At 41.0% G+C, this 22,524-nt stretch overlaps 1 protein-coding gene across 1 annotated transcript; it reads right to left on the reverse strand.

Moving 5' to 3' along the window:
- Positions 1–17,162: 17,162 nt before the first annotated feature.
- LOC149256776 (uncharacterized) lies at positions 17,163–20,856 on the reverse strand. Its single transcript, XM_089460872.1, has 2 exons — positions 17,872–20,856; positions 17,163–17,764 (listed from the first exon to the last, which is right to left on the reverse strand). The coding sequence occupies exons 1-2, from the start codon at positions 20,756–20,758 to the stop codon at positions 17,316–17,318; spliced, it is 3,336 nt and encodes a 1,111-aa protein (XP_089316998.1). The 5' UTR covers positions 20,759–20,856; the 3' UTR covers positions 17,163–17,315.
- Positions 20,857–22,524: the final 1,668 nt, after the last annotated feature.

Raw genomic sequence — 22,524 nt, forward strand, 5'->3', positions numbered from 1 at the left:
TCACCTCCCAAGCTAGTTTATGAGGTACAAGTAAAGTATAGACCCTCCTTGCCTGATAATGTCCACCATTGGAAGGTTTTTGATGATGATGATGAGTTAAATAGGTTCCTTCAAGTCATTGATGAGTTCTCTGAAATGCAAATTGACCAAAATAATGATGCTTTGTTAGAAGATCCCAAGTCCCAGCTTAGAAATAAGATTGGCAAGAATAGCATAGTCCAGCTTCCTAGTAACCATATCCCTAAGGGTCTAATTCCTCTTGAGAGATTTTTTGACCACAATGATGTGCCTTACAAAGCTGCCCAAAATGTAGATCAGTCTACAGTTTGCAAGCATGATATAGGAGGTCCAGGTCAGCCCAAATTCATAAATTTGTCCACTAATCTATCTGCTGATCAGAGTGCTGAATATTGCAAATTAATGAGGCAATTTGCTGATGTGTTTGCTTGGGAGTACAGTGATCTGAAAACATATGACAGGAATATAATTCAGCATAAAATTCCGCTTGAGAAAGACACTATTCCTTTCAAACAGAAGCTGAGACCAATGAATCCTATGCTCCTTCCTCTGGTTGAGAAAGAAATTAAAAAGTTGTTGGCTGCTAAGATTATAGTGCCTCTCAGATATTCTAAATGGGTGGCCAATCTGGTTGTTGTGAGGAAGAAGAATGGAGAAATCAGACTATGCGTTGATTTCAAGAATCTAAATAAATGCTCCAAAAAGGATAATTATCCCCTGCCAAAAATGGAGCATTTGTTGTAGCAAGTCTCAGGTGCCAAAGTGATGTCTTTTATAGATGGATTTTCAGGCTTTAATCAAATCGTTGTGCATCCAGATGATCAAGAGAAGACAACATTTACCACTCCTTGGGGCACGTTCATGTATGCCAAAATGCCATTTGGGCTGATGAATGCTGGAGCCACCTTTCAGCACGCTATGGATATTGCTTTTGTGGGAGAAAAGGATAAATTCGTGTTGATATATCTTGATGACATAACTGTTTATTCTAGTAGCCATCATGATCATCTACAACATTTAAAAAAGGTGTTTTTAAAGTGCAGGAAATTTGGAATTTCACTCAATCCCAAAAAATCCCAATTTGCTTTGGAAGAAGGCAAACTATTGGGGCATGTAGTGTCTGCTGCAGGTGTTCAAATTGACCCAGAAAGAGTCAAAGCAATTCAGGCCTTGACTCTTCCAAGATCAAAGAAAGACATACAGTCTTTTCTTGGAAAAATTAACTTTGTAAGGAGGTTCATTCCTAATTTTGCTGAGCTAGTTAAGCACATAACCTCCATGTTGAAAAAGGGAGCAGAGGTAAAGTGGACTGATGCGGCCAGAAAATCTTTTGAGTCCATTAAGATGGCTATTGTGGAAGCTCCTACTTTAATAAGCCCTGACTATAGCAAGGAGTTTCACCTATTTTCATTTGCCTCTAAGGATACCATTGCAGTTGTCCTGTTGCAGCAAGATGAAGTAGGTCAAGAGCATCTAGTGGCCTTTTTCAGTAAGAATCTGAGGGATGCTGAACTAAGGTATGATATTATTGAAAAGCAGGCTTATGCTCTTATTAAATCTTTGAAAGCTTTCAGAGTGTACATCTTGCATTCCAAAATAGTTGCATATGTGCCTTCTGCTGCAATAAAGGATGTCTTAACGCAGCCTGATGCTGATGGAAAAAGAGCGAAATGGATTGCAAAAATGATAGAATTCAACATAGAGCTAAAGCCCACCAAGCTGGTAAGAGGTCAGGGGCTTGCTAAACTGTTGGCTGAAGAAAATTGCAGGTCTTTGGACATTGATTTCTTGTTCAATGTAGCAGAAAATGGTCAAATAGAAGAGCATGAAACAGCTGAAACGCAGAGAGGACAGTCAGTGGCTGAGAACCTAGCTTCATGTAGCTGGTATGCTGCAATAATTAATTTCCTGCTAAAGCTAGAAGTTCCTTCAGAATTTTCTCAAAGTCAAGCAAGAATGTTAAAGCTCAAGGCAACAAAATATTGCATAAATGATAGCTTGCTTTATTGGAGGGATCCATCTGGAGTGCTTTTAAGATGCCTGGACAAAGAACAGTCAATAGAAGTTATGTAGCAATTCCATAACAGCATGTGTGGAGGACATCATTATTGGAGGACTACAGCCCAAAAGATTCTCAGAGCTAGGTACTATTGGCCCTCTTTATTTTCTGATGCATTTGCTTTTGTTAAATCTTGTGACAGGTGCCAAAGATTTGAAGGTAAGCAGCAGTTAAAATCCCTGCCTCTAAAGCCAATAATTGCAAAAGGACCTTTTCAGCAGTGGGGCTTGGATTTCATTGGTGAAATCAACCCACACTCCAGTGGCCAGCACAGGTGGATATTAGTTGCCACTGATTATTTTACAAAATGGATTGAAGCAATTCCAACAAGGAAGGCTGATCATAATGTGGTCATGAAATTCTTATCAGAAAACATTTTCAGCAGATTTGGTTGCCCACATAAGCCTATAACAGATAGTGCAGCAGCCTTCAAGGCAAATGAGTTGGGTGGAAATGTGTGATTCAATGGGCATTAAACTTGTTCATTCCACCTCCTATTACCCCCAAGGGAATGGTCTAGCAGAATCCTCTAATAAAAGTCTGATCAGGATTATTAAGAAGCTGTTAGAGGAAAATAAGAAGAATTGGGATGCCAAGCTCAAATATGCACTTTGGGCAGACAGAGTGACCATCAAAAGATCTACAGGCTGCTCTCCTTTCAAGCTGGTATATGGTACTGATGCTATTTTTCCACTTCAACTTACCCTCCTTGTGGCAAAGTTGCTCCAAACAGCGTAGAATGAAGAAGATGTTATGGCCAATAGAATCACTGATTTAATAGAATTATATCAGATCAGAGAGCAGTTGATTGAAAAAGCTACAGCACATCAGCAAAGGATCAAGGAAGTCTTTGACAAGAAGGCAAAAAGAAATAATTTGCAGGTTAGAGATTTGGTTCTAAAATGGGATGCATTTAAAGAAAAGAAAGGCAATCATGGGAAATTTGATGCTCTCTGGACAAGCCCTTTCATCATTTCATAGATTCAAGGGAACAACACCTTCATACTGAAAAGTATGGGAGGAGAACCAGTCTTTGATGGCCCAGTTAATGGGCAGTTTTTGAAAAACTATGTGATTTAAGGTCTTTTGGCCTTAAAAGCTGTAAATATTGTGTTTTTATCAGTTTTTAGTATAGCTGTAGTAGACTCCATGCCCAATGGAACACTAGGAATTTTGGCTAATCTGTTTGTTGCTGGAAAGGCATTGATCTGCAGGTTCTTGAGACCTCACAGGGAGGATCTCATCCCCAGAAGGAGCCAGTGTTAGCTTTGTTGTGCAAAAGCATCAAAAATGGATTCAAACACTCTCAAAGGCTGCAAACACACTTATAATCATGCCAAAGGAACCATTGATGCTGTCGAAATCCTCAAATTTTGGCTAAAAGTCTTCCACCGATCAAAAAATTTGCAAGAGGAAAGCCCTTTGGAGGGCAGAAATACACTATCGGGAGGCGAAAATACCCCAAAAACCATGTAAAAATCAAATTACAGGCTTAAGGATCCGCATTAATCTCAGCCGTTGGATCTGGCCGATCAATGGTCTAGATCGTGTCGGCATATCGCAAGTCGGGGGAGGTAGCGACAGCGACAAAGGAGACCTCGCCGATGAGCGATCGCCGATATTGCATCGGCGTATCGTATCGACACTTTTAAAAAGAGGCATTCGATGGTGATCAGCGATTTTGTGAGGACCGTCGATCGCGTATCCGGATCAACGGCCGAGATCGCGTCGGAATTTCGCTATCGGGGTTGCCAAAGGGACAGGGCCTTCACATATGATATGCTTCCGACCCGATAAGCCGGACCTGACGGCGTTATGAATTCTTTTTGATAGATTATCGAGTCCGCAGCAATATCACTATCGGTGATTACAAAGGGGCGGGCTTTAACATGAGTTATGTTGCGATGCGATGGGCCGGACCCGACGGCCATACAACGCTCCATTTTATATTATTTCGGGTCCGCAGCGATTGGGGCACAAGACATCGCCGATGAGCGATCGCCGATATCGCATCGGCGAGTTGCAATGGAGGACTTACAAAAGAGTTGGGCTTTATTATTCGCCGATGAGCGATCGTCGATATCGCATCGGCGATTTCAAAGGGGGCAGGCCTTTCGCACATAAATATTTGCAATCGCCGATATCGCATTGGCGTATCGCTATCAGCATTGTCAAAGGGGCAGGTGCAATTGCGATGGGCCGGACCCGATGGCCATACAACGCTCCATTTTATATTATTTCAGGTCCATGCCCTTCGTGTTTTTAATATTTTTTGTGTATTTTCTTTGTATAAAGAAAATACAAAGGGAAGCCTTGGGCAGGTTCCGATTGCGATGGAGTTCGGACCCGATATTTTATGAATAATTTCTTATAAAATTTCAAATCCGCGCTTCAGCCATTTTCAATGGTTTTGGGCGCATTTCCTGTGTATAAGGAAATATAAAAAATACAAAGGATGCCTGGCGGGTGCGACTGCGATGGGTTTTCGGATCTGAAAGGGTTCTGAAACGAAATATATATATGATTCAAATCCACCAAAGCCATTTTTCATGGTTTTGCAGCAGTTTTGCGTGTATTTCTCAAATATTAAAAAAAAAAGGATTGGCCTGTTTAAATATGTATTGCGTCCCGAGAGGTGGACCCGATAGTAAATAAACCATGCCTGAACCTTTTCAAAGCCAAAATTGAAGCAATGATGGGTAGGAATGAACAGTTTGGGCAGCGTTTCACTATTTTAAAGCAGCACACTCATAATGGAGCCGTTTTTAATGATCAACAGCAGAAATTAATCAGCAATATGGCCGAGAAGGAAGCAGGACACCTCTGGGGAGTTCAGAGCATTCAATGGTTATGGTTCTATTGGTATTTCACGCCACCTGCCCAAGCAGGACCGTAGAGCACCAGAGAGGGTCAAATCCATTTAAACATAGCCAGATTTGTATTAGAGGCCCATTTCTAAATGTAAATGCGGTTGGTGACCATTTATGGGCTCCTCCACGCATGGATAGCAGAGATATTTTGTAATGTAACACCATATATACCCAGAACAAAGATGTAATGGACTGATGAGTGTTTGATGAATGAGAGTTTTGTTGTTGCCTTTAACTTCTGGAGATTGTAAATACTTTGAGACCTGCCGCTTCTGGTCTGGATTTTCAACTAATACAATGATCCAGGTGGATATTGGTGGCCACCTGCCAAGTCCACCTGGACCCCCACCATTGTCTTTCTCAGCATTTTCAGTTTCCTTAATTGTAGCACAACTTACTATTTTTAGCAGTTTTTCGGGTCCTGAACTTCTGGAGCCGTTTTGAGGCCCTAAACGACGTTTTTTGGGGAATCCGGGGGAAACACGAGTCCATGGAATGGACTGGTGTTGCCTGTTCCAACAATGATAGTGCTCGGATAAATCTTTCTAATGAGCTATTGTACGCGTCAAACGGAGATCATATGCCAAAGTTACGACCCCGGGAAGTTGACGTACCAACTTACCCCCAAACGGGGCCCATAGTTTGGCGTTTCATCTCCTAGGGTTAGGTTTTGGAATGTTAAGGGTTTTTCCATTGTTTATCAACAATAAATAGGCCTTCGAGCCTCATTGTAACATAGTTCAGAGGCATGTAGCCATCACATCTCTTCTCAGAGATAAGCTACCATCGCCCTAGCTAGTTTATTTCCAGTTCTGTTTGTAAGCATATTTCGGTATTTTCCATTAATGAAATGAAGTATTATTTCGGCTGCATCTTTGTGTATATGGTTATCTCTGTAATTTTTTGCGTTCCTGTTTAAATCTGGATCAGTGGTATCAGAGCGGTCTGCTTTTTCTCTGTTTTTCTTTGCATGTCCCCAACAAGGTCGGGATATAAGGAGTTAGGGCTTGAACTGGTTGAACCTTTGCAAGACCAGCCTCGCAAATCCCGATGGCCTCCCATGGCGGACGAGAAGAAAGACGAGGGGGCAGGAGATCCCATCAAAATCTTGCTCGAAGAAGCGCTCGAGCGACAATGGAACGCGATGATGGACAACTTTGCGCAGATCCTTCAGCGGCTACCCAGAGGCGGCGCATCGGCTTCCAGCAGCTCCTCTGGAAATGCCACACCCTTTAAGGTACAAGTTAATTTTGAAATCCCCATATTCGAGGGTCAGATAGACGTCGATGCCGTAGATAAATGGTTAAATCTGCTAGAGGGTTATTTTTCTGTTCATGAATTTTCGAGTCGGGAAAAGATTGTTTTTGCTCTTCTCAAAGCAGCCCCCCACGTCAAGGACTGGTGGGAAACCTACTGCGAGCAGAAGGATGAAAGTACTGGCTCACTATTTTCAGCCGCACCCACCTGGGATTCGTTCCGGGATGCCATCAAGGAGCAGTACTACCCTGTCGGAAGCTATGAGGATGAATACATAAAGTGGACCACGCTGCGGCAGGGAAGGGACCAAGACGGGCCGGAGTTCACCAATATTTTCCATACCCTTCGCACAAAGTTGGGTATCAAGGATTCGGAGCAAATTTTATACTCAAATACCGTGGCTGCCTGCACAAGTACATCCAGGAAGAAATACAGTTCCTAAACATCCCCTCGCTCGGCGCAGCATACCAGTATGCCGTCAAGGTCGAGCAGAAGTTTAAACAAAAGAAGCGAGACTTGGATCTGCGAATCCAAAGCAGGGGAAAGGTGCCCCTAAACCACAGAACAAAGGACAAAGCCAAGGCGGGACAGCCCAAGACAACCAGCCGAAGCTGCAAGCAAAGAGCAACGCCGCGAAGCCGAGAAAGGACACTGGAAAATGGTGCGAGTTCCATAAGAGCTCCACTCACAACACAAGTGAGTGTCGGGCCAAGCAGTCACTGGTGGCTGAGCTAAAGGTTTCAGAATCAGATGCATGTTCCGACTCTGAGTCAGAACCCGATAAGGGGTATGAAAAAGGGAAGCAGATCATTGATGCGGATCCCAGCGCCACTGTTGCTACCGCAAAGATCCAGAAAAATGAACCCGAAGATCCAGAGGAGGAGGAGCGTCTCTTCCACTCCTAGATGTGGGTAAAGGGCTCCCCGATACAGTTCATTGTTGATAGCGGGAGTCAAAAGAACCTCATTTCGGCAGAGGTCGTGAAGCGGTTGGGCTTACCGACCACAGCACATCCACAACCATACACCATTGGGTGGCTTCACCAAGGGCGAGATCTTCGCGTGAGCCAGCAGTGTCGCCTTCCATACAACATCAAGCCCTTCACGGATGAGGTATTGTGTGACATTGCTCCCCTTGAAGTTTGTGATGTATTACTAGGACAACCATACTTGTGGAAGCGACATGCTGTGTATGAATCAAGGCCCCGTGCTGTTATTATTACATTGGGAAATAAGTTGTTCAGGATACCAGAGGTAGCACCACCTGCCGCCATCTCTTTGATTACTGCAAAACAATGCAGTAAGATCATTTCCAAAACCAGGAAATTTGTTTTCCTGATGATACGCCCTCAAGGGAAGAAGAAGACAGTGGCCGCGGCCTCCAAACGGGGTCCCTCTGCACGGCAGCTACAGATGGACAAGATTGTGGAGGAGTACGAAGACATCTTCACCTCCCCGGCAGGGGTTCCTCTGCACTGTCAAGTCAAGCACTCCATCGATCTGACCCCAGGTGCGCCGCTACCCAATGGACCAATTTATCGGCGCTCCGTTCTGGAGAACAATGAAATCAAGAGGCAGATTCAGGAGCTCCTGCAGAAAGGTCACATCCGTCCGAGTTCTTCGCCCTGTGGGAGCCCGATAGTGTTGGTACAGAAGAAGGATGGGACGTGGAGACTCTGTATTGACTATCGGGCGCTGAACAAGATCACTGTTCGTAATAGGTACCCGATCCCGCGGATTGATGACCTCCTAGACCAACTAAAGGGGGCGAAATATTTCAGCAAGATCGATCTGAAGTCAGGATATCACCAGGTACCAATTGAACCCTCAGATGTGTGGAAGACTGCCTTCAAATCCAAGGAGGGCCTCTTCGAATGGTTGGTCATGCCTTTCGGATTGACGAATGCTCCTGCAACCTTTATGAGGCTAATGGATGACATCTTGCGGCCATTCACCAACTCCTTTGTAGTAGTATACTTGGATGACATTCTGATCTTCAGCCAGAGTTGGGAAGAGCACCTCCACCACATCCGACAGGTTCTCCAAACACTGCGGCAACACAAGCTATGTGCCAATTTGGAGAAATGCACTTTTGGCATGACCGAGGTTCAGTATCTGGGATACATCATTGATGAACAGGGGGTGCATGTCGATCCAGCCAAGGTCCAAGTCATTCGGGATTGGCCCTCTCCAACCACTCTAACAGAGCTCCGCAGCTTTCTAGGTCTTGCCAACTTCTACCGCAGGTTTGTGTTGGGATTTTCTCATATTTCTTGGCCCTTGAGTCAAGTCACCAAGGGCGAGGCGAAAGCAAAATTCTTTTGGTCTGAATCTCAACAGAAGGCATTCAGGGAGTTGAAGGATCGCCTCTGCACGGCACCAGTGCTCGCGTTACCAGATTTACAACAACCATTTGAGGTCGAGACAGATGCCTCTGACTATGCTATTGGGGCAGTCCTTACTCAACATGGACATCCAGTGGCATATCACAGTGAAACACTTTCAGACACAGTCCGGAAGTACCCCACTTATGATAAAGAGATGTATTCCATTGTACAGGCCTGCCGACAATGGAAGCATTACATTTTGGGGAAGGAAACGGTCATCCACACAGACCACCGACCTCTGCAGTTCATACAGACCCAAGGGAAATTGCAGAATGATCGCCATCAGAAGTGGTCTACATACCTGCAACAGTTTCACTTGAATATCAAGTATAAAAAGGGCAGCACCAATAATGTTGCAGATTGCCTCAGTCGACCACCGATCATGGCGCTAACCACCGTGCTCAACTCTTGCAGGCACGAGACTTCTGATTGGCCACTTCTCTACAAAAGCGACCCAGAATTCGGCCACACATACCAGACACTCTTGGAGGGTCGGCAGGTTGCAGATTTTCACCTCCAGGATGCCCTATTATGCCACCTCGGTCACCTTTGTGTTCCTTCAAGCGAGCGTGCCAAGATGATTTGGGAAGCACACTACAGTCGGGCTGCTGGGCATTTCGGGGTCGAGAAAACAGTGGCAGTACTGCAAAACTATTTCTATTGGCCGAATCTTCGACAAGATGTTGGGAAGTACATCTGATCATGTACTGCCTGTGCCATTGCCAAACCGACCATTAAGAAGCAAGGCCTCTATACCCCGTTGCCTACCCCTAGTCGACCTTGGGAATCCATCTCCATGGATTACATGTCAGGCCTTCCTTCCACTAAGCATGGAAATGACTGTGTTTTTGTGGTCGTCGACAGGTTCTCAAAGATGGCCATTATGATGGCCTGCAAGAAGAATATCACAGCAGAAGCCACTGCTAAACTCTTCTTTGAACGAGTGTGGGTGCACTTTGGGATCCCACAGTCTATCATCTCAGATCGGGACAGTCGGTTTCTCAGCACCTTTTGGTCCAGTCTCTGGTCAATGCTGGACACCAAACTCACGAAGTCCACAGCCTTCCATCCTCAAACTGATGGCCAGACAGAGGTTGTCAATAGGATGATTGTGCACATTCTACGCATGTATAACTCAAAGCATCCACGCACATGGGACGAGAGCCTCCCCTACGTTCAGCACAGCTACAACCGAGCTCTTCACAGCTCCACTGGCCATAGCCCTTTTCAGGTGGGTTTGGGATTCCAGCCACTATGCCCCATTGATGTGGCCATGCCACTTGCAGCTACTCACATGAATTCAGCTCATGTCCAGTCCGAAACAGATAAGGCCACCAGCTTCATTGAGCGCATCCAACATATTCGCCAGCAGGTCCATGACATTCTTGAGAAATCAAATGCCAAGTACAAGCAGCGACATGATCAACATCGGGTGCCACACAAGTTTCACGTGGGCGACAAAGTCTGGTTGCATTTGCAAAAGGAACGCCTTACTGGAGCCTATCGGAAATTGAGACCACTCCGATATGGTCCTTACACCATTACTAAGGCTATGGGAGACAATGCATTTGAGCTCAGCATTCCCCCATTCCTTGGCCTGCACCCAGTATTCAATGTGGACCGCCTTCGACCATACTTTCCACCATTGCTAGACACATCCGACATTGCAGAACAGCTCAAAACCACAGAATTAAATCCAGATTGCATGGAACAAGCTGCAACTGATCGGATCATGGACACACAGATCAAGAACACTTGCCAACAGAATATCCAACTGTATCGAGTTGTCAAAGCGGGCCAACTCCTTCAGCAGGGCAAGTGGCTCACCAGGGAACAAGTTCAGCAGAAGTTTCCTCATCTCATGGAGGAGCTCAACGCAATGGGGACCATTGCTTCCTAAGGGGGGAGGAATGATCCAGGTGGATATTGGTGGCCACCTGCCAAGTCCACCTGGACCCCCACCATTGTCTTTCTCAACATTTTTCAGTTTCCTTAATTGTAGCACAACTTACTATTTTTAGCAGTTTTTCGGGTCCTGAACTTCCGGAGCCGTTTTGAGGCCCTAAACGACGTTTTTTGGGGAATCCGGGGGCAACACGAGTCCATGGAATGGACTGGTGTTGCCTGTTCCAACAATGATAGTGCTCGGATAAATCTTTCTAACGAGCTATTGTACGCGTCAAACGGAGATCATATGCCAAAGTTACGACCCCGGGAAGTTGACGTACCAACTTACCCCCAAACGGGGCCCACAGTTTGGCGTTTCATCTCCTAGGGTTAGGTTTTTGAATGTTAAGGGTTTTTCCATTGTTTCTCAACAATAAATAGGCCTTCGAGCCTCATTGTAACACAGTTCAGAGGCATGTAGCCATCACCATCTCTTCTAAGAGATAAGCTACCATCGCCCTAGCTAGTTTATTTCCAGTTCTGTTTGTAAGCATATTTCAGTATTTTCCATTAATGAAATGAAGTATTATTTCCGCTGCATCTTTGTGTATATGGTTATCTCTGTAATTTGTTGCGTTCCTGTTTAAATCCGGATCATACAAGCTTCTTTTGCTGTCATCTGCTTACTTTCCACTTCTCTTTCTTGTTCTAGGCTGTGCTTGCTTGCATTTATTTGATGTGCTGTGAATGTTTAATATCATAGGGGCTGTCATCCCACCTCTGTATTATAATTTAGTGGTTCATTAAAATTGCTTGCAGATTGCTGTTGTTTAACATCAGGGAGCTGTCATCCTGTCTGTGTATTAAACAATAGTTCTACAGATCTTCTAACTGGTTGCAGCTGGCCATCACAGGGTCCTGTGTATCTGCTGGTGTAATTAGTCTTCTCCATCATCGCCTTTACCTTAAACTGTGAGTAGTTGGCAGTTGAAAGCCTTGTAGTTTGGGGGTCTTCACCCATGTCTGCAGATAGTCATAGTAGGAGTGGTTATCTAGCTTAAATGTGCAGCGTATCTCCATTTATCCATCATCTTATCCAACAATAATTGTTAAATTTGTAATGTTCCTGAGCATCACTGATTTACAACCTAGGTGAGTTTCTTGGGGTGTTAACAGATCCTATCAGGTCCGGCACATCGCATCGGCACTTCGGAAGCGGGCGTTACAGTGTGTCAAGCGACCCCTTTGCGATCGCCGATAGCGATTATCGCATCGGGAAATCGGAGCGGAGGTAATACAGTGTAAGGCCCTGACCATATGCGACTTGCGATCGCCGATAGCGATATCGCATCGGACCTCCGCCAAGGGCAAACCCCGATTGCGATGAACGGTTGCGGACCTGACGAGAATATCAACTGTTGTTTAATACCATATCGCGTCCACAGGAGGATCAGCCCGTCGGCCATCAGCGATGTCATGAGGTCACTATATAAAGAACTCCAGGAAGCCGCGATTTCCGATTGCGATAATGTTGTGGAGGAGCGAACCCGATGTCGTTTAAATGCGAATGTAATATTTCCTGAATTCCACCCCTTCAGTCGTTTCGACTGTTTCGCACATATTCCCTGTGTATTTGATATTTGTCGTGCGTTGGGTTCTAAGGCAAAAAGACATTAAGGAACGGTCCCTATAGTTCAGGAGGCTGAATCATGACGATTATGATTGTGATAGGATGTGGCTGTCCATTAAATGAAGCGGTCCCTATGTATGCATTCTATCATGAGAAAACAGGAGCGTTGTTACAATTTTCTGAATATGTGTCCTCTGCGTATGACTGGGTCATCGCCATTGAATCAACGTGTCCTGTGAGCACGAATAGACAGAGGAAACCGAAAGCTGGGAAGCTGAAGAAGCAAGCGAGCACAGAGGAAATGACAGTGAGCATTAAGGAAGTCTAAGAGGCGATGTAAGAGGAAACAAATGGACAGAGGCACGAGAATGCATAAAACAGTAAAAACAGAGGATTGTGGGAGCTGTCGGTATGGTAAAGAACCAGAGTGTGAGATAGCAGAAGCAGCAGCGGTAAATGCTGTTGAAGGCTGTTGAACGCTATGGAAATAAGCTGGAGGAGACAGAGGCAGCGAGAGGATCCAACAGAACAGAAAGAGGGTTGCAGGACTAACAGGACAGCAGACAGTCGAAGGGGAGAAGTAGCAGCAGAGAATATAAGCTTGAACAAGAACTTGTTCTTTATGCAGAGCTTAGTGCAGTTAACAGTAGACTGAATAGAGTTGTGTGAAGACATTATCAGAGAGCATGAAGGCTATTGGAGACTATGCGTGGGCAGTGTGCAGAGTTGTAAAGACTCATTCATAAGAAGACATGGTTGTCATTGATACTGTAGTTTGGAGACTACAATGAAGTTGTAAATAGACAGAACTCAGCAGAGAAGAGTTCTGAGAGCAGAACAATACTATCAAATGAATCTTGACAAGTAAGAAGGATTGGAGTCCTTGGGGCTGGTGCCTCAGAAGTAAGTAGGATTGGAGTCCTTGGGGTTGGTGCCTCAGAAGTAAGTAGGATTGGAGTCCTTGGGGTTGGTGCCTCAGAAGTAAGTAGGATTGGAGTCCTTGGGTTTAATGCCTCAGAAGCAGGAAGGATTGAAGTCCTTGGGAGTTGGTGCTCCTAAGTCCAAGATTGGTGTCTTGGCAAAATACCAAAGTCCAAGTTGGAGCTTGGAAACTGATTGTAACCATCTATATATTGTATCTATTTTACTACATAGTTTACATTAATAAAATCATTTATTCTTGCTGTTCATCTTGTGTTCTGAATATATATGTTTTAACTGGTAAAACAGTAGTGGGAAAAAGAAATATTGATTCACCCCCCCTCTCGTATTTCCAACAGAGTGATTGCAGATACAGGTACATGGATGAGACATGGCGCGACGATGAATGGGATGAAAACGGAACGCATGATAGGAGACTTTTTCGCGAATGGATGAACACATGAAGCATGCCAAGTACTGGCGAAGGGGATACATGCACATGCAACATCAAGCAAACTCCAAGACCATCGAAGGATCCACACACCTTTTCATGTAGAGGTGAAGCTATGATACACTAAGAGCACACTCATCATTCAGCAACACTGCAACTCGACATGGACACCACCATGAACATGAACATACCAGTATTGTCATGTCGAGTCATGTCATGAGTCGTCTCAGCCACATTACTATTGTGGGCCATATTGTTGTTATCAATGTAATGTAGCATGGAAGTCCAAGAGACCCACATACGAAGTTGAAGATTCATGTCAGTTGAAGAGTCATGTAAGTCAAACGTTCATGAGGAAATTCGAAGAGTCACAAGGGTCAAGTTCACCCTTGGCTAAATATACTCCTCATTTGTACATGCAAAAGACTTTTTCAGCTTGGCTCCTCCCACATAGCCTTGAGAGTCTGTAGTCTTTTCTTTGAGGAGCGAGTAATGGCTCCAACACCCCACTATTAGGGTTAGTGATGTATGGTGTACGGATGTGTCTTGGAACTGTCACTTAATTCAGAAGTCTGTTAACATGCTAGCACATTTTCACACATGTATTGTATTCGTTTGTAAGATTATTTGTAATGCATGTTGCTTTAACCTATACTAAGATAGTTGAACTATTTTGGTTGTTTTAGTGCATATGTTGTTGGAAATGTGTTGTATTAGTTGTTAACGTTGTCTCGCCCGAGTGGACTACTCTGTTGAACACTTGACAGGTTCATCCTTATAAACTTTTTATAATGACCGTCGCACTTGTGTGGACTATTCCGCTGGGTGTTGTACGTGCTATCTGTTCACTTTGTGTTTGTGATTGCCGCATTCATGTGGACAACTCAGCCGGAAGCTGCACGGGTCCTGTTGTGTTGTGTGTTTCTAACTGAGTTGGGACTATTCCCTTTCGACTTGAGACTCACTCTTACCCTCTCCCTCTTAGTGAAAGAACTTAGACACGAGTTACACTAAGCACTCTCCAGGCACACGAACCTTGTTGTTTGAAGACTAAGTATACCACTCTCATGTGCTGACAAGCAAGAGCTAAGGCATATGTTTAAGATAATTGCAACCGTGCCATCATACTGGATGGGACTCCTACAGTAAATGGTGTGAGGTCTAGTTGGGGCTTCATACCGGGGAGATCCCCTGAATGTTGGCAGGTCCAGCATCATCAACAGGACAACAACATAGTTCTTCACAAATTGTCTTTCTACTTCGAATCAAAATTCACAACATATATGAATATTGAGGGCTTCAATTCTAAAAATTTTGAAATTTTAAAGCTACATTTGTCCCAAAAGAGTAACCCATCTTCATGCATTCCCCCAAAGTAGTTTCTTTCTTCTTATCTTGCATCAATTGCAAGACTGATATGATTGAATGTTGTTGAGCATATGGAGAATGTAATTTTGTTCCTTGTTTTTCAAGTTGAATAAAATATGATTTTTCCTTCAAAAAAATCTCTTATACTTGACGTCTAGGATCATTTGTGCTTATTTTTTCCTGTATTTATGGTGATAGGCATATTTATTTTGGAATAGGGCTTCCAAAATTTTAATTTAATTGTCAATGATTATTTGGTGGATGGTATGGATTTCACTTTATGGAATATTCTAGAATATTCTTAAAATGTCATATGATCCTGTGTCATATGAATGTGAGTGATGGTTTTTTGGCATGTGGTATAGTAAGGGTATTAGCTGATGGTATTGTAAGAAAGCCTATTTAAAGTGGAATGAATCTCAATGGTAAAGGGGAGATTGTAACAAAGTTTGTTTAAAGTAGAATGAATATCCATGATAAATTGTAAGAAATCTTGTTTAAAGTGGAATGAATCTCCATGGTAAAGGGGAGACTGTAACAAAGTCGGTTTAAGGTGGAATGAATCTCCATGATAAAGGGAAGATATCTGGATATCTATTGAAGTATGTCAAGCTGCTTGCCCATCATTTATTCCCGTGCTGCTTGCCCATCATTTATTCCGCTAAAAATTTTGGCTCGCTATAAATTAAGATTATATCTAACATTATTCCTTTCAGTAATCATCTACCTGATCTAAGGCACCATCAATTTCTTTCTATTTTTGAGAATCTAAGCAACATAAGAACCTTATAAAGAAGAAAGAAGAGAAGAAATAAGAAAGAAAAAAATCTAATAAAGAAAGTATAAAAGAAATGAATATTTGCATCTTATTAATAATTTTGCTGCATATTTTTTAAATGTTTATATCTTTAATATATATTAATTATTTCTATTATTAAATTATATGTTTAATATATTAATTATTTTTATTATCAAATTATATATTTAATGTATATTAATTGTTTTCATTATTAATATAATTGAGTTGATTTTTAATTTTTATTGTGAATATAAAATATATTTATAATTAATAATAATTTAAACTAAAATTATAATTTAGTAAATTTTTAATTATTATTATTATTAATTTCACCCCTTTGAAATTATTTAAATTTATTTTAAAATAAATAAGTATTATGATGTAACTTTTTTTAACCTTTTATTTATATTACTGTGTTATTTACTTTATCTCTTCTTTATTTATTATCATTTTATCTCTTGTCTATCTTTAGGATCATTCGTGCTTATTTTTTCTTCAATATCTAAAGCAAAGCAACGAGCTTCACATTTATTCTTAGTTTTTCCTCGTGCTTCAATTAATACGCATGCACAGGTTCTCTGGAAATTGGATGAACATAGTCAGAAGGGAAGAATCATGCTCCACCACTGCAAGTTTTCCAATCCTTTCAGCAAGTTCTAGTGAGATTTCACAGGTGGGCTTTTGAGTGGGATAAGTGGGAGAGAATTTGAGATAAAATTTGATGTAAAATCTACTTTCTGTACAATCTGCTTTCAATAACAAGTCGTTTCAATAACCACCATTGCTGCATTCCCCTTCCTTAACTAACAGAATCTGTTTCAAGAAAAACGAAAAAGTTGTGAGTAGAAATGCGCAGAGAGAAATGGACCTCTTTGCCGCTATCCACCTTCGAGATTTTGAAGGCGAAGTGAAGGTTGGGAATTGCATTTAAAAGAATCTCGCAATGGAAGCTGACAGTGCATTTAAAGTTGGGGGAATTGTAGATATAGCTGCCTGTTAGTCACAAAGATGCTCCTCTGAAAAACTCAAAATTCTTGTTGTTGTAAACATCATCGCAACATTTAGCTACAGAATCCTGACTTCTACACCATGCTTTTAGATACAAAACCTGACTTCTTAAAAGAAATGAGATTTACTAATTTATTTAAAGATAGAAAAGCTATATGTTTTCCTGGTAGCTGTTATGACAATAAAGTTCTCAAGATGGGGCAAGATAAAATTTGTGAACTATGATTACTTAAAGTTAAAGCTCGTCTGAATTGTCAAAGATGTGTGTTAATTAACTTTTCTTGTTCCTTTAAATTAGATCGTAGTATCATTTTTTATGTTGGTTATGACAAGTTTTAAAAGTGAAAGATAGACTTTTCTACCCTTACTCGTAAAGAGTGGTATAAAAACTAAAAAACATAACAAATACAAAATTCTTCTTGTATTTAGTACCAGAAGAGTGTCACACATTCATATAGATGTAAAGGATATTGAATATAATTGTTTTTTAAAGATAGAATAATAAACTATAATCATAAACACATTTCCAAAACACCACTCATGAGTAGATATAACTGTATTGTTCACATTTACATGCAATCAATTATAAAACATTTATATGCAATCAACAACAAAGATTTATGTACAAAGAAGCATATAACCACTACTTTGTTGCAATAGACTAAGATGTGGAAGAACTTTGACCTTCACAAATGTTGTTGATAGTAGCACTTGTACTACCCAACAAATGTGTTAGATTTGATTGGAATTTGGGAATGGAAGTAGTGCTCAAAAAAGTGTCTTTGATGTTTTGCAATGTGCCTAGAATGCCCATCATTGTAGGTCGTCCTTGAGGAGATTCATTTGTGCAAAGCAAACCCACATTTATCAGTGCAGTGAGACAATTGAGATCTTTATCTTCTTCAATGCATATACTAGTCCTCGTTAATAGACCCATGTCCACCACTTCTTGTACTTGGTTTGGAAAACTACTACGCACCCATTTGTGCAATGTCATTCCTTCTACAAACATGTCATGGGTGGGCTTCTTTCTAGTGAGCATTTCCAATAGCACTATTCCATAGGTATAAACATCGCCTTTGGTTGTAACTTGTCCTCCCACTCCATATTCTGCATTCATAGATCCTCATCTTAAGTATTTTAATTTAATTGAAAATGTTTAGTAAACATAAGAAAATCATAAGATTGCTTCATATGGGATATAGTTTAAATAATACCTGGAGGAATGTACCCAGTAGATCCTTTGAGTGCATTTGTGGAAGTGAGAGCTCCATCTTCATTATTTGCTAAACATATAGTAGCAATGCCAAAGTCTATTAAATATGCAGTCATATCTTCACCCAACAACACATTGTTAGGTTTCAAATCACAATGAATCACTTGAACAAAGCAATGATGATGGAGATATGTCATGCCTTGGGCGATATCTATTGCTATATTCAACCTTTGAATCAAATTCAAACAACTTTGTTCTCCATCATCGGGATATAACCACTTTTCTAGGCTTCCTTTTGGCATTAATGGAAATATCAAAGCTTTGATTTGGAGATCTGAATAGCAAGTTATGACCCGAATCAAATTCCGGTGTCTAACTCTACCCAAAACTTTGCATTCTCTATCAAAACTCTTTTGAGCCCCTTCATTTTGTAGATTGAGAAGCTTGACTGCAACCATTGTGCCATCATTCAAAATCCCTTTGTACACTTTTCCAAAACTACCAATTCCTAACAAGTTTGCATCACTAAATTCATTTGTTGCAATGGCGAGCTCTGCATAGGAGATTCTTGGATGCCCCACATTTAATGATGGACCAGTCTCTCTCTGAATATTTCTCCTACAATTCTTTCTCCACAATATTGCAAGAAACAAACACAATACAACAATTGCTACAACAACAACCGGTATGATAACTCTTTTGAGATTCAAAACACTTTTATGTTTATGAGCATAGCACGGTGGTAGATTTACCCAAGGTCCACATAGACCAAGATTTCCCATAAATGCTGTGGCGCCAATCTTTTTGAAAACTCCTTCTTTAGGGACTTCTCCTGACAACTTGTTAAAAGAAAAATTCAAGTGATGGAGCATTGTGAGATTTGCTAGTGATATAGGTATTCCACCTGACAAATTGTTGGAGGAGAGATCTAGGTCTTGAAGACTTAGAAGTTCACTGATTGACACTGGAATTGGACCTTCAAGTGCATTGTAAGAAAGATTCAGATATGCTACTTCTTTGCAGCTTCCGACGATACTTGGAATATAGCCAGTTATTTGATTTGCTGAAATATCTATGGCTTGAAGCATATCGAACTTTCCTAGTTCTAAAGGTACATGGCCACTTAATAAATTGTTTGACAAGTTGAAATAGAAGGCTAAATTTGCAAGGCCTGCAAGCTCTTCAGGTATGTGCCCACTAAGCTTGTTGTATGATAGATCTAGCAGTAGTAAGTTCACACATTTCCCTAAACTTGCAGGTATGTTTCCTGATAATTGGTTATGACTAAGATCTAAATATCTTAGTTGTTGGAGGTTGTCCATAGAATCAGGGATTTTTCCAGACAAATTATTTCCAAACAGATTTAAGAGACCTAACCTCTTTAACTGCCCAATTTCCATTGGAATGTTTCCTTGTAAATGATTGGAATCCATATATAACCTCTCCAACTTCTGAAGCATAATAACTGAAGATGGGATTGACCCTGTAAAAGAATTACCTCCTAAATTAAGGAAGGTTAAGCTACTTAAATTTCCAATAGCATGAGGTATTTCTCCAGCTAATTCGTTGATACCCAAGTCTAAGTAGTAGAGTTTTGTAGAGAGATGGCCTATAGAAAACGACAATTGCCCAGTGAAGCTATTCCCAGATAAGTCTACCAGTTGTAGATCGGAACAGTTACTAAGAGCGGTAAGAATGGGGCATCTCGTGGTGTTGCCGCTAATAAGGTAATTGCCGCCCAACTCAAGCCGCTGGAGATGTGTCAATTTACCCAACTCCATAGGCACTATTCCGCTGAGCTGGTTGTCTTCTAAGCTAACCGTTTGTAACTTGGTACAATTGAAGAGGGATGAAGGAACGCTGCCACTTAGCTGATTAGCAGACAGAAAGAGGTGCTTTAACTGGGCGGTCTTCTTGGTACACAACTCCGACGGAATGTGGCCAACTAATTGGTTACCACCTATATCCAATACTTCAAGATTGGTGCAGTTGGACAACGAAGACGGAATGCGTCCCGTCAGATGGTTTTCAGCCAGATCAAGAACGCTGAGCTGGCTTAGCATACCCAATTCGGAAGGAACACTGCCGTGAAGGTTGTTGTCATCTAATTCTAAGTACTGCAAAGAGGATATGTTTCCCAAGCAGTCCGGGATTGTTCCCGTCAAATTGTTAACTTCCAAGGCCATGGTCAGTAGCTTCGGGAGAACACATAGTTGTGGGGGAATGTTTCCTGTCAGATTGTTAAAGGAGAGAGTCAAGTTCCTTAAACTGTGGCAGCTACCGAGAGTGGGCGGAATGGAACCCTGGAGTTGATTCTTAGACAGGCGAAGCATCTTTAAGCGAGAGAGGGTTCCCAATTGATAGGGAATTTGACCGTGGAAACTGTTATTGGCAAGGCTGAGTACTCTAAGAAAGGAGAGATTGGCGAGAAGGGGTGAGATAGTACCTTCTAATCCCATGCTTGTAAGATTTAGGGAAACGACTCTCTGCCTGCGCCTGCTGCATATGATGCCCGTCCAGTGGCAGAAAGAAACATTTGGCATCCAAGACGTGGCTAAGGAGTGGGAGGGATCATATGTGATTGCAGACTTGAATGCAAGCAGAGCGTGTTGATCGGAAGCATTGGTGAGACGAGGAGGATGGTGAGGGAAATGGGCGATGGGTGTGGAAAAGACAAAAGGAGGATTGAGAAAGAGAATGAAAGAAAGGGCGGCGAGGAGAAGCATTCTGGTAATCTGCATCTCTTGCGTGACAGAAAGAATGGTTTGTGATGAGAAAATGGAGTTTGGTAATGTAGTAGCTATATAGCTGCTGCTGCATTGAATGAAGAGACTCAAATTAAGAATGGCAAGAATCTTTTCGAGATGTTCCGGTCGGTTAATTTTCATTCTCCATCCTCAACTTGACTTCTCTCGTGCGCGAAGACCAACGGCCGCCGTGGGGATAACGCGATATAGGTGTAAATTCATACCACACAAATCTTCCAGGATGCAATAAAAAATACATGAAGACAACCAGTGGAGACAGTGGCAGTCCGAAACGGAGGATGGATCTTTAATTTGTTTTTCTTCTCTCGCCCGGCGAAGACCAACGGCCGCCGTGGGGTGAATTGATACCACACAAATCATGTTCAGTGGAGTTGTTATTGATACCACTCATTATCCATCCTCAACGTGACTTCTACGCACACGGCTCTTCCTTTATCACAACCGCATTGTATATAAAGGTGCGTAAGAAGATAATATAATATAATATAATATAATTAATTTTAGAGTAACGACCGCCGTGAGGATAACGCTAAATGCGAGTGAATTGATAATACCACAAATTATTTTCAAAGGAGTTGTTGAATTGATAATGCGAATGAATTGATAATACCACAAATTATTTTCCACAGAAGTAAGAAAAGAATATCACATTTCAATAAAATTATGATACCCCTGGCGTAACGCAAAAGGCAAATTAAAGCTTTCTTCTACTTTACCATAAATTGAACGATGATGTTTTACTTTTACCATAAAACAACGGAAGGAATACGGCATTTGCACGCCGAGTCCGCACTCCATAAAATCATTTAAAAGTCAATATTACTTAAGACGTTAAGGTAAATATTACTTCAATGTACGGCAAAATAAATTGGAAAAAATCTAACACACCTTAAACCTTTCCATTAATAAAAAATCTAACACACCTTAAACCTTTCCATTAATAAAAAATCTAACACATCCTAAAATAAATAAATAAAGGTCTATAAAATTAATCATAAATATTTCTCCTGGCCTCTCCGTAAACGAAAGTCCATCCAATTAATAAAAAATCTTTCTCCTTTTCATTTAGTGACGAAATGCCCCTTTTTTTTTAACGAAATAAAAGTAACGAATTACCTTTTTTTAATCACATTCCGCTATAGAAATTGCTATATAAGTTTAAATGTTGTATTTAAATAGATTAAAAAATATTAATAAAAAGTTTTATTATAGAAATGATAATACGGCTTTATAAAAAATATGTATGATTCTATTAAAAAAAATGTATATTTTCTTAAGAAAACACATAAATGAGCACATTTACATTTCTTTCTGATTTTATTAAGATAATAAGACAAACTAAAACGTAATTTAGGCCAAAAGGACCGTTTTAGTTATTTATTCTAGTTTTTTTGGTTTGGGTATTCAATAATGGTATGTGTTTTTGTATTCTTCCATTCATTAATAGTTTTGGTTTAATAATAGTTATTTCTTGTAATATTTATGGTAATAAACAAGCTTAGTTTATAATTATAATGAAAAATATTATATTTTTTATGCTTAATTTATAATTAAAATAGAAATTCATTCCTTATTCTTCGAAATGTTTAGAGAAAAATTAAGATCTAAACACTCCAACCCTTTGACCTTTTCACAATGTTAAAACTCAAACACACTAAGAAAACTTTTCTCTCATAAAATGAGATATTTAGTTTCTAATAAAACTTTCCTCTAATAAAATGAAATATTAGAATATTTAGTTTCTAATAGCGAGTTTCCAATAGGTGGCTAATGATTATGATTGATCATAGGTATTTCACATATGTGCATTAGCCATAATTTACAATCAAATGAATATTTGAGGAATTATAAGAAGAATGTGTAGGAGAATCAAGATATTATGAGAC

The sequence above is a fragment of the Pinus tabuliformis genome, chromosome 7, assembly GCF_031772625.1.
Source record: "Pinus tabuliformis cultivar Carrire ecotype Pingquan chromosome 7, CPIR1, whole genome shotgun sequence".
NCBI lineage: Eukaryota > Viridiplantae > Streptophyta > Pinopsida > Pinales > Pinaceae > Pinus > Pinus tabuliformis.